Source organism: Coregonus lavaretus (assembly GCF_964263955.1).
Source record: "Coregonus lavaretus genome assembly, chromosome: 8".
Taxonomy (NCBI): domain Eukaryota; kingdom Metazoa; phylum Chordata; class Actinopteri; order Salmoniformes; family Salmonidae; genus Coregonus; species Coregonus lavaretus.
In genome coordinates, this window is record NC_139995.1 from 18933557 (window position 1) to 18946953 (window position 13397).

The following is a 13397-nucleotide window of genomic DNA, read 5'->3' on the forward strand; positions in this document are numbered from 1 at the left end:
TCCTCACTACATATTTGTCGCCAAACCCACTGACTCCAGGCCATATATAAATAACTGCTAGGCAAATCCCCGCCTTATCTTAGCTCATTGGTCACCATAGCAACACCCATCCGTAGTATGCGCTCCAGCAGGTATATCTCACTGGTCATCCCCAAAGCCAACACCTCCTTTGGCCGCCATTCCTTCCAGTTCTCTGCTGCCAATGACTGGAACGAATTGCAAAAATCTCTGAAGCTGGAGACTCTTATCTCCCTCACTAACTTTAAGCATCAGTTGTCAGAGCACCTTACCGATCACTGCACCTGTACACAGCCCATCTGAAATTAGCCCACCCAACTACCTCATCCCCATATTGTTATTTATTTTGCTCATTTGCACCCCAGTATCTCTATTTGCACATCATCTCTTGCACATCTATCATTCCAGTGTTAATACTAATTGTAATTATTTTGCACTATGGCCTATTTATTGCCTTACCTCCATAACTTGCTACATTTGCACACAGTGTATGTATATTTTCTGTTGTATTTTTGACTTTATGTTTTGTTTTACCCCATATGTAACTCTGTGTTGTTGTTTTTATCGCACTGCTTTGCTTTATCTTGGCCAGGTCACAGTTGTAAATGAGAACTTGTTCTCAACTGGCTTGTTCATCACTAAGCTAAGGATCCTGGGACTAAACACCTCCCTCTGCAACTGGATCCTGGACTTCCTGACGGGCCGCCCCCAGGTGGTAAGGGTAGGTAACAACACATCTGCCACATTGATCCTCAACACGGGGGCCCCTCAGGGGTGCGTGCTCAGTCCCCTCCTGTACTCTCTGTTCACCCATGACTGCATGGCCAGGCACGACTCCAACACCATCATTAAGTTTGCCGACGACACAACAGTGGTAGGCCTGATCACCGACAACGATGAGACAGCCTATAGGGAGGAGGTCAGAGACCTGGCCGTGTGGTGCCAGGACAACAACCTCTCCCTCAACGTGACCAAGACAAAGGAGATGATTGTGGACTACAGGAAAAAAAAGAGGACTGAGCACGCCCCCATTCTCATCGACGGGGCTGTAGTGGAACAGGTTGAGAGCTTCAAGTTCCTTGGTGTCCACATCACCAACGAACTATCATGGTCCAAACACACCAAGACAGTCGTGAAGAGGGCACGACAAAGCCTATTCCCCCTCAGGAGACTGAAAAGATTTGGCATGGGTCCTCAGATCCTCAAAAAATTATACAGCTGCACCATCGAGAGCATCCTGACTGGTTGCATCACCGCCTGGTATGGCAACTGCTTGGCCTCCGACCTAAAGCACTACAGAGGGTAGTGCGTACGGCCCAGTACATCACTGGGGCCAAGCTTCCTGCCATCCAGGACCTCTATACCAGGCGGTGTCAGAGGAAGGCCCTCAAAATTGTCAAAGACTCCAGCCACCCTAGTCATAGACTGTTCTCTCTGCTACCGCACGGCAAGCGGTACCGGAGTGCCAAGTCTAGGTCCAAAAGACTTCTCAACAGCTTCTACTGTAGTGTCGAGTCAAAGTCGCTAGTTATTGCTGTAACAAAGGAGTCCGCTCATACTGAACTTTGATCATAAGGTTTATTCATATCACAAGATTTCAGCATAAGTTTACGGATGTCATGACCACCCGGAGAGCAGTGGTTCCCAAATTGCAATGTCTGCTCTGTTCTTCTTCGTTTAAACCCAGTATATATAATATTCCCCAAAATATGGGTGGTTCCCTCTACTGTCCAATCCCCTGTCTTGTATGGGGCGTCACCCTAAAAACGGCTCTCTTTGAACCTAAATAAACATCCTCTCAGGTTCCACTTAAAACCATTAACAAAGTCATAATCTTAATACACTACACTACCCCCAAGCCATAAGACTCCTGAACAGCTAATCATGGCTACCCGGACTATTTGCACTGCCCCCCCACCCCATCCTTTTTACGCTGCTGCTACTCTGTTAATTATTTATGCATAGTCACTTTAACTCTACCCACATGTACATATTACCTCAACTACCTCAACTAGCCGGTGCCCCCGCACATTGACTCTGCAACGGTACCCTCCTGTATATATAGCCTCCCTACTGTCACTTTATTTTACTTCTGCTCTTTTTTCTCTCAACACTTTTTTTGTTGTTGTTTTACTTTTACTTTAAAAAAATAAATAAAATGCACTGTTGGTTAAGGGCTGTAAGTAAGCATTTCACTGTAACGTCTGCACCTGTTGTATTCGGCGCATGTGACCAATAACATTTGATTTGATTTGATTTACCTGGTTAAATAAAGGTGAAATAAATAAATAAATAAAATACAAAATAAAAAGTAGTTTTTTTGCACTCAGCCATTGTAGGCCTAACTCATCATAATAAAGTCAGTATTGAATCCACTTAGCTAGATTGTTTTGCATTTCTGTATAATACTGTAATTTAGATAACTGTGTGCTGCCACTGTAGCTCAGCTGGTAGAGCACGGCGCTTGTAACGCCAAGGTAGTGGGTTCGATCCCTGGGACCACCCATACACAAAAATGTATGCACGCATGACTGTAAGTCGCTTTGGATAAAAGCGTCTGCTAAATGGCATATTATTATTATTATTATTATTATTTAGTGTAGCCTTTGTCCAACTTGTTGACGCTGCTGCTTGAGTGAACGGTGTTAAACGCTGACGTCACAGTTCTATACAAGACTTCACGGGCGTCCACGTTGGGGAACATGCGCGCAGCTGATCTTTCTTTATTTGCCAGGAAAAGATGGCAGCGTCCGTGTGCCGAGTCGGGAGCACCGTGGGTCGAGCCCTCGGCAAAGCCCGTAGCGTAAGTATTTAGGAACATCTTGGCATTTGAGGGGTCTGTAAGGAAAATAACGTTGTTTGTTGGGATCTGCATTTCATTCACTACAGTGAAAAAAGTAGGCCCCTGTGTAGGCTGTAGCAGAAGTATGTCTCTGGCTGAAGCTCGTTAGCTAGCTATCCTGGCAAAGGGATAGCTAGCCGGTTAGCATTATCTTGGAGTTAGCGCAAGGTCAACTGTCAGGAAAGGGGCAATAATTCACTGTAGATGACGTCATATGAGTGGAAACCTTGACATCCATGTTAGTTAACCTATACCTGCGTTACTTTATTCGCTTTTAAGAACTAACACAATGTCATTTTCACCATCTTCAGCGTTGTCCTTAGCTATTTGCCCAATCGTTAACCAGTTAGCTAGCACGTCAACTACCTCTCGTCCAGCTAAATGCTGACAGTAGTCGACCAGTTGGGTTGCTGACTGGTAATCAAATTCCACTGGCCATATGTTAAATTGAACTCGCAAGATGGTCATTATGTGATCTTAGCTAACTAGGAAGTTTGTTTCTTTTGACTTCAAACTGTAGAGTGCTGCTAGGCTCGCTAACTGGTTAAGTGTTTTCTTGAAGGACCCTCACTCAAGATTAAAATAGCCCCTCCTTAACGTTACCTCCAATTTAGCTAGCTAAGGTCGACAGGCTGTACGTGTAAATTGGTGACTCACTGTTATTGTGGGATCAAGTCAGCAGATCACCCCACAAGCACTTTCTCTTGTCCTTTTAACCTTTTTATTGGCCATGATGACATTGAGGTGATAGGGAGTTGGTAAAAAATGCATCATTTTGCTGTCTCTTCATCCCATTACTACTGATGATTTCAGCAATTTCATACATGTTATTCGTACACCAGCTGTAGTCTTTATCAACACAACCAAATCAACGTACTATTTGCTGAAAAATCTTGTCACAGCCACACGGTGTTGTAGGCTAACTATCCTCTCCCTCTAGCCCATCCTGCTGTCTCTACGGCGTGGCCAGGCGACTGTGACCTATGCCCAGAGCCTTCTAGGAGCTCCGGAGACCCGCCTCAGTGCCCTGGACAATGGCCTGAGGATTGCATCTGAGGAGACTGGACACGGCACATGCACTGTAAGGACCTCCGCTGTGTCATTGATCATACAATCTAAGTACTGTTCTTGATGGTTTTGGGAAACATTGCATAATAATCACATTTCAGATTAACCTGACTGTCTATTTGTTGGCGTGGCATGGCATAAGTTCCACCTCTACTCTCTCTCAGGTTGGGCTGTGGATCAGCTGTGGAAGTCGCTATGAGACTGAGAAGAACAATGGAGCTGGGTTCTTCCTGGAGCATATGGCTTTCAAGGTACACAACCGCTGTGACATCTGTGCAATCTACCTTGAGTCTCATAAGGGATTTCATACTCAACTACTGCACCAGACTGGCCCAAAACGGTTTCTTACACTTTTCTGTTCTCCCCCCTTTTCCCTTTGTTTATTTTCCCCAGGGGACAAAGAAGCACCCCCAGATGGCCCTGGAGCAGCAGGTGGAGTCCATGGGCGCTCACCTTAGTGCATACACTTCCCGGGAGCACACTGCCTACTACATGAAGACCCTGGCCAAAGACCTGCCCAAAGGTGAGCCAACCAGATACCCTACACTACAGACATACCTACTACCCTGCATAGCAGACACTTCAATGAGACAGGAATAAGGAATGGAGACCGTTTTATAAGATGTGAGAATTCAATTGTGTGTATGTGGGGTGGGGTTCTTATAAGCCCCTCTAGTCATAGAGATTGAGTGTGTTTGTTTATATAGTTGTAAAGCTACTGTTGCCTTTTGGTAAATTATACTGAACAAAAATAAACGCAACATACAACAATTTCAAAGATTTGACTGAGTTAGTTCATATAAGGAAATCAGTTAATTGAAATAAATTCATTAGGCCCTAATATATGGATTACACATGACTGGGCAGGGGTGCAGCCATGGGTGGGCCTGGGAGGGCATAGGCCCACCCACTTAGCAGCCAGGCCCATCCACTGGGGAGCCAGGCCCAGCCAATTAGAATGATTTTTCTCCACAAAAGGGCATTATTACAGACAGAAATACTCCCCACCCCACCTCAGACAATCCCGCATGTGAAGAAGCTGGATGTGGAGGTCCTGGTCTGACGTGGTTACACATGGTCTGCGGTTGTGAGGCCGGTTGGCCGTACTTCCAAATTCTCTAAAACTACGTTGGAGGCAGCTTATGGTAGAGAAATTAATTTATCTGGCAACAGCTCTAGTGGACATTCCTGCAGTCAGCATGCAAATTTCACGCTCCAACAAAACTTGAGACGTTTGTGGCATTGTGTTGTGTGACAAAACTGCACATTTTAAAGTGGCCTTTTATTGTCGCCAGCACAAGGTGCACCTGAGTAATGATCATACTGTTTAATCGGCTTGATATGTCACACCTGTCAGGTGGATGGATTATATTGGCAAAAGGGAAATGCTCACTAATAGGGATGTAAACAAATTTGTGCAAAATATGAGAGAAATAAGCTTTTTGTGCATATGGAAAATTTCTGGGACTTATTTCAGCTGATGAAACATGGGACCAACACTTTACATGTTGTGTTTATTTTGGTTCAGGATAGTTTACCGTGCATGTCCTCTAGTAGTTCTTTTCGTGGCTATGTATGTGTGTACTGAAGTAGTCCTCTCTCCCCAGCGGTGGCGCTGTTATCCGAGGTGCTGCAGAGCAATGCCCTGAGCGAGGCTGACATTGAGCAGCAGAGGAGTGTGGTGCTGAGAGAGCTGGAGGAGGTGGAGGGCAGTCTGCAGGACGTGTGTCTGGACCTGCTGCACGCTACAGCTTTCCAGGGCACCCCCCTTGGACACAGTGTTCTGGGGCCATCCCAAAATGCCAGGTACACACACACACAGAGCCTACCAGGGAATCTTATTGGGTCAGAGCATGCTAGGGCCAAGCCAGAACACTAGGGAAACTCCCACATACACTTTACAGCATCCTGTTACATTTCACAGCACTCCCAGTTAGTTTAGTAGTATCGATCTGTCTCTTCCCTTCAGGACTTTGAGTCGACAGGATCTGGTAGATTTCATCAGCAGCCACTACAAGGCCCCCCGCATGGTGCTGGCAGCTGCTGGAGGTATGTCTCCCATACATTAACACTGCCATCTTAAGGCTGTTTAGAGAGGTATTAAATGCCAATACAAACCGGCCCTGATTGATTGTGTGTAATGTCGTCCTTGTTTGTAATGGCTCACTGCCTGCCTCCTGTATAGGTGTGACTCACGAGGAGCTGGTTGGGTTGGCCAAGCAGCACTTCAGTGGCGTTTCCTTTGAGTACGAGGATGATGCTGTTCCTGTTCTGTCCCCCTGCCGCTTCTCTGGCAGCGAGGTGAGCGCTCCTGTGTGTGTCTGAATTGACAGATGTCTGAACAGGGAGCAAGTATCCCATCAGAGCTTTCCCCCCCCCCCCCTTTTTCTCCCCAATTTCGTGATTACGATCTTGTCTCATCGCTGCAACTCCCCAATGGGCTCGGGAGAGGCGAAGGTTGAGTCATGCGTCCTCCGAAACATGACCTGCCAAACCGTGCTTCTTAACACCCACTCGCTTAACCCGGAAGCCAGCTGCACCAATGTGTCTGAGGAAACACTGTTCAGCTGACGACCGAAGTCAGCCTGCAGGCGCCCGGCCTGCCACAAGGAGTCGCTAGAGCGCGATGAGCAAAGTAAAGCCTCCCCTAACCCGGACGACGCTGGGCCAATTGTGCGCTGCCCTATGGGACTCCCGGTCACAGCCGGTAATGACACAGCCTGTAGTGACACCGCAACACTGCGATGCAGTGCCTTCGACCGCTACGCTACTCGGGAGGCCCAGAGCTTTTCTTCTTTGTTCTATTTGGAATGTTCATATTGTTAACCCTGCGTTGTCTCCCTCTTTGTAGATCCGCATGCGCGATGACGATATGCCCCTGGCACACATTGCCATCGCTGTGGAGGGTGCCAGTGCTGCCAGCCCAGACATAGTGCCCCTCATGGTGGCCAACTCTATCATTGGCAGTTATGACATCACTTTCGGTGGTGGAAAGCACCTGAGCAGCCGCCTGGCTCGTCTAGCCTCAGAGGAGAGTCTGTGCCACAGCTTCCAGGCCTTCCACTCCTCCTACAGCGACACTGGTCTGCTGGGCATCTATTTTGTCACCGACAAACACCACATCGATGACATGATGCACTGGTCACAGAACGCATGGTTAGTTGTGATTTTACATACACTCAAACGCTATACATGGATACACTCCTGGTCCAACACTTGTCCTCAGCCTGTGTACTTTTACATATTCAATTTGATGGTATTGACCCTCCTTTTTCTTTCGCTCTCCCTGAAGGATGAACATGTGCACCACAGTGACTGAGAGTGACATTGCCAGAGCCAAGAATGTCCTCAAGGCCAGCCTGGTGGGACAGCTCAACGGTAAGATCTCTACCTACTCATGTAGCCTATCAGAAACTTAAATGGAAATGTCAAAAAATGTCTACTTCATATTCATCATCTCCAGCACCACCCCAACATCAACATGTGAAAATGGCACTTTTCTATGTTTTGTAGTAAAAGAGGAAGATAAGTGTTTCCAATGACATCGGTATGCATGATGTGATTTTAACCAATTATGAGTAGGTGTGGCGCCTTAGGGGATGGCTTCAATTTTATGGGCTCTTAACCAACTCTGCAATTTTGTTAGTTTTTTTGCATTGTTTGTAACTTATTTTGTATATAATGTTGCTGCTACCGTCTCTTATGACCGAAAAATAGCTTCTGGACATCAGAACAGTGATTACTCACCTTGAACTGGACAAATAATTTTTCTTTAATGAGTCGGACGAGAGGAATTTGCTGCAGACACCCGACAGGGCCCTCATCCCCGTCATTCACAGTAGAAAGAGACATCGCGGAAGGAGATCGGGGTGCCTGGTAAGGAGCCGGCGACGAGTGGTTAATCTGCCTTTGCCATCGATACCATTGGCCAACATACAATCGCTTGATAATAAAGTGGACAAACTACAAGCATGTATATTCTACCAACGGGACATTAAAAACGGTAATATCTTATGTTTCAACAAGTCGTGGCTGAACGACGACATGAATAACATACAGCTGGCGGGTTATACACTGTATCGGCAGGATAGAACAGCAGCCTCTGGTAAGACAAGGGGTGGCGGTCTATGTAAAATAAATAAATAAATAAATTGGTCATTTAGCAGACGCTCTTATCCAGAGCGACTTACAGTATATTATATACAAATATGTATATTTGTAAACAACAGCTGGTGCACGATATCTAAGGAAGTCTCAAGGTTTTGCTCGCCTGAGGTAGAGTTTCTCATGATAAGCTGTAGACCACACCATCTACCAACAGAGTTGATCTATATTCTTCGTAGCTGTCTATTTACCACCACAAACCGATGCTGGCACTAAGACCGCACTCAATGAACTGTATACGGCCATAAGTAAACAGGAAAACGCTCATCCAGAGGCGGCGCTCCTAGTAGCCGGGGACTTTAATGCAGGGAAACTTACATCCGTTTTACCTCATTTCTAACAGCATGTTAAATGTGCAACCAGAGGGGTAAAAAAACAACTCTAGACCACCTTTACTCCACACACAGAGACGCGTACAAAGCTCTCCCTCGCCCTCCATTTGGCAAATCTGACCATAATTCTATCCTCCTGATTCCCGCTTACAAGCAAAAACTAAAGCAGGAAGCACCAGTGACTCTGTCAATAAAAAAAGTGGTCAGGTGAAGCATATGCTAAGCTACTGTTTTGCTAGCACAGACTGGAATATGTTCCGGGATTCTTCCGATTGCATTGAGGAGTACACCACATCAGTTACTGGCTTCATCATTAAGTGCATCGATGACGTCATCCCCACAGTGACTGTACGTACATACCCCAACCAGAAGCCATGGATTACAGGCAACATCCGCACTGAGCTAAAGGGTAGAGCTGCCGCTTTCAAGGAGTTTATAAGAAATCCCGCTATGCCCTCCGACGAACCATCAAACAGGCAAAGCGTCAATACAGGACTAAGATCGAATCGTATTACACCAGCTCCGACGCTCGTCTGATGTGGCAGGGCTTGCAAACTATTACAGACTACAAAGGGAAGCACAGCTGCAAGCTGCCCAGTGACACAAGCCTACCAGACGAGCTAAATTACTTCTATGCTTGCTTCGAGGCAAGTAACACTGAAACATGCATGAGAGCATCAGCTGTTCCGGAAGACTGTGTGATCACGCTCTCCGTAGCCGATGTGAGTAAGACCTTTTAAACAGGTCAACGTTCACAAGGCCGCAGTGCCAGACGGATTACCAGGACGTGTACTCCGAGCATGCGCTGACCAACTGGCAAGTGTCTTCACTGACATTTTCAACCTCTCCCTGTCTGAGTCTGTAATACCAACAAGTTTCAAGCAGACCACCATAGTCCCTGTGCCCAAGAACACTAAGGTAACCTGCCTAAATGACTTACCGACCCATAGCACTCACGTCTGTAGCCATGAAGTGCTTTGAACGGCTGGTCATGGCTCACATCAATACCATTATCCCAGAAACCCTAGACCCACTCCAATTTGCATACCGCCCCAACAGATCCACAGATGATGCAATCTCTATTGCTCTCCACACTGTACCTTTCCCACCTGGACAAAAGGAACACCTATGTGAGAATGCTATTCATTAACTACAGCTCAGCGTTCAACACCATAGTGCCCTCAAAGCTCATCACTAAGCTAAGGGCCCTGGGACTAAACACCTCTCTCTGCAACTGGATCCTGGACTTCCTGACGGGCCGCCCCCAGGTGGTAAGGGTAGGTAACAACACATCTGCCACGCTGATCCTCAACACGGGGGCCCCTCTGGGGTGCGTGCTCAGTCCCCTCCTGTACTCCCTGTTCACTCATGACTGCATGGCCAGGCATCACCAACAAACTGTCATGGTCCAAACACACCAAGACAGTCGTGAAGAGGGCACGACAAAGCCTATTCCCCTTCAGGAAACTGAAAAGATTTGGCATAGGTCCTCAGATCCTCAAAGAATTATACAGCTGCATCCTGACTGGTTGCATCACCGCCTGGTATGGCAACTGCTCTGCCTCCGACCGCAAGGCACTACAGAGGGTAGTGCGTACAGCCCAGTACATCACTGGGGCCAAGCTTCCTGCCATCCAGGACCTCTATACCAGGCGGTGTCAGAGGAAGGCCCTAAAAATTATCAAAGACTCCAGCCACCCTAGTCATAGACTTTTCTCTCTGCTACCGCATGGCAAGCGGTACCGGAGTGCCAAGTCTAGGTCCAAAAGGCTTCTTAACAGCTTCTAAACCCCAAGCCATAAGACTCCTGAACAGCTAATCATGGCTACCCGGACTATTTGCATTTCTATCTCTTTGTGTGCTAATACTGTATTATAAATTTTTTACATTTACATTTTCGTCATTTAGCAGACGCTCTTATCCAGAGCGACTTACAAATTGGTGCATTCACCTTATGAGGAACAACCACTTTACAATATATATATTTTTATTTTTTTATTTTTTGGGGGTGGGGTAAGGGGGGGTAGAAGGATTACTTTATCCTATCCCAGGTATTCCTTAAAGAGGTGGGGTTTCAAATGTCTCCGGAAGGTGGTGAGTGACTCCGCTGTCCTGGCGTCGTGAGGGAGCTTGTTCCACCATTGGGGTGCCAGGGCAGCGAACAGTTTTGACTGGGCTGAGCGGGAACTATGCTTCCGCAGAGGTAGGGGAGCCAGCAGGCCAGAGGTGGATGAACGCAGTGCCCTCGTTTGGGTGTAGGGACTGATCAGTGCCTGGAGGTACGGAGGTGCCGTTCCCCTCACAGCTCCGTAGGCAAGCACCATGGTCTTGTAGCAGATGCGAGCTTCAACTGGAAGCCAGTGGAGTGTGCGGAGGAGCGGGGTGACGTGAGAGAACTTGGGAAGGTTGAACACCAGACGGGCTGCGGCATTCTGGATGAGTTAAAGGGCTTGTAAGTAAGTGTTTCACTAAGGTCTGCACCTGTTGTATTCGGCGCGTGTGACAAATACAATTTGGTTTGTTGCCTACTAATTGGTTGATGTCATGGGAAACACTCATCTTCCTCTTTTACTACAAAACAAAGAAACGTGCCTTTTTCACATATGTTGATGGTGCTGGAGATGATGAAAAAATTGTACTACTCCCTGGTCACCACTAACACTGCCTTACTGCTCTCCTGTAGGAACGACACCGATATGTGATGACATCGGCAGGCATGTCCTGAACTATGGCCGCCGTGTCCCTCTGGCTGAGTGGGACGCCCGCATCGACGTGAGTACAACCCCCTTCCCTGCGCCATACATACAGCTGTTACACCCTCCTACCACCTAGAGGGTGCTATTTCTCTGTCTTTCTTTCCCTCTGAATTCTTCCCCCAACCCCCACTGCATTCACCCACGTTCTTCCTACCACCTTTGTCCCCCCCCGCAGGCTGTGACTCCCAGGATGGTGCGTGACGTCTGCTCCAAATACATCTATGACAAGTGTCCCGCTGTGTCTGCTGTTGGTAAGTTACCACTAGGGATTTTGACGGTTAATCGGTTAGCTGCCGTGTTTTTTCGTAGTCGTCATGTATCTTATCACATGCGCTCAGCATACAGAGCCTAGTTTGAGAAACTGAATAGCCTATCACATGTCAGACAGCGCAAGAGCAGCTCCTGAAAAAGCTGGTACTGGTGTGAAACGTGCTTTTGTAAGCCCAGTCGTTGCGCAACAAATAACAATTCTAAGTGCAATTGCGTGTATAACAGTTGATGGCCATGATTTAAAGAGCTACTTCTTTATTTTTCAACACATAATTAAAGCGCACCTCCCATTAGCGTGCATAGACACTAGTCAACGGTAGGCTATCAGCGAGTCACCCACCACTTTGCAATGTGACCTTGCAGTATAATTGTTTGAAACCTGAACGTTTTACTTTACTTCAAATAGAGGCAATTCTTACCTTGCTTCAAAGTAGCCTTGCCAAAATCCAACCATAGAAACGTGGAGGCAATTATTTTATAAAGACTTTCTCTTGACATTAACCAGCATTTCTCTCCTGTTCTATTGGTTTTCATATCAACTTTGCATGTTAAATAATAGCCTTTTGACTGTAAGACGATAGGCTTGCTATTGTTGCATGTTTCCATTAAGCGCTTAATGAAAAATGGCACTTCCTTTTATGCATGCATAATAGTTTTTTGGTCATACGGTAACCCAGCAAAATTGACCGAAATTTGCATCCCTAGTTACCACACATCATCATTATTCCTTCCAAGCAGCCTTTGCACCTTAATCCTCTTGTCCAGGATAGTCTGGAAGTCCAGCTAGTGGCAACCTAGCTTTGTAATGTTCTTATTCCTCAACCCTTCTCTCATCTCTCTCTCTGTCTTTCTCTCTGTTCTACAGGCCCCATTGAGCAGCTGCCTGACTACAACAGAATGCGCAGTGCCATGTACTGGCTCCGCTTCTAAGGTTCCCCATAGTGTTGCTCTCTGAGTGTCCGACGTCTTCTCTTCCTTCCATGCTCCTCCATTCCCATACTCCTCCCATCACTGCAAGAGTAAAGAACCAAGGACTGCCTCAGCTCATTAGCACAGACCGGTATCGACTCCAGGCCTCCTCCCCATCTCTCTCCTCTCACTACATTAGTTCTAGTTGGTTATGAGAGAACCGCGGTGTTGAGGGTGTGCATAAGTTGAGTGTTCAATTTCCTTGTAATTTTCACTGATGATCTTGAGAAAGATTGTAATACAGAAGATTCTTGTTAATATCACTGAGCCTTTTCATGCACTTGGTTCTGTTCTGGGGAGGGGAGAGAGGGGGACACCTGAACACATCCAGTGATGCATATACTGTAAAATCATGGCACTGTACAATCAGTTGTGGAGAAGTATTTATGAATTGATGTAATGTTTTGTTTATGTCCTATTGTACATAACAGAAGCTCATTCTGACATATTAAAATAAAACATTGTAACAGTGTCCCATACAGAATTAGATTAGTAAGAATTAACATTTTATGATCTATCCTTGTTTTGGGATCAATAGCCATCTATGAAAGGCTGGCCATAATTCCAGTATTTAGTTAGTCTTTGTTCAACTTCAGCCACAATAGTTGGGTTAAAACTCATGTTCCTCTAAGAGTTGAGCTGCAGGGACCACTTCTATCCACCAGAGGGACAAGATGACTCCAGTATGAACTGATATTCTAATACTGTCAATGGTATGAACATGCTTTATTGAAGAGGGAGGAGATTACCAGTCATGATATGAAATATGCTAATGTGACATCTTCCAATGTATGAAATCTTTGACCTATGAATATCAAATGTAAAGTAGATTACAGATCTCCCATTGTGGCTGATAGAATATCTGTAATTGCCTGGATGCCCACCCACGAGCATTACCGCTCCTTCCCACAGATTACGCATGATCAGTTAGATAAAATGATAACATTGCTATGACTGAGGCACGAGTGACGTGACACC

At 46.3% G+C, this 13397-nt stretch overlaps 1 protein-coding gene across 1 annotated transcript; it reads left to right on the forward strand.

Moving 5' to 3' along the window:
- Nucleotides 1-2698: 2698 nt before the first annotated feature.
- Nucleotides 2699-12891, forward strand: LOC311133737 (cytochrome b-c1 complex subunit 1, mitochondrial-like). The gene is made up of 12 exons (XM_084167286.1): nucleotides 2699-2821; nucleotides 3801-3941; nucleotides 4093-4179; nucleotides 4322-4451; nucleotides 5536-5734; nucleotides 5898-5977; nucleotides 6114-6229; nucleotides 6780-7084; nucleotides 7221-7306; nucleotides 11108-11196; nucleotides 11356-11431; nucleotides 12316-12891. The coding sequence occupies exons 1-12, from the start codon at nucleotides 2759-2761 to the stop codon at nucleotides 12378-12380; spliced, it is 1437 nt and encodes a 478-aa protein (XP_084023412.1). The 5' UTR covers nucleotides 2699-2758; the 3' UTR covers nucleotides 12381-12891.
- The last annotated feature ends 506 nt before the right edge of the window (nucleotides 12892-13397 follow it).

Excerpts from the sequence above, each read along its gene's own strand:
- LOC311133737 (XM_084167286.1), top strand. The coding sequence starts at position 2,759 with ATGGCAGCGTCCGTGTGCCGAGTCGGGAGCACCGTGGGTCGAGCCCTC. Across the intron at positions 2,822-3,800 it reads CCCTCGGCAAAGCCCGTAGC|CCCATCCTGCTGTCTCTACG; the intron begins GTAAGTATTTAG and ends CTCTCCCTCTAG. Across the intron at positions 11,197-11,355 it reads AGTGGGACGCCCGCATCGAC|GCTGTGACTCCCAGGATGGT; the intron begins GTGAGTACAACC and ends CCCCCCCCGCAG.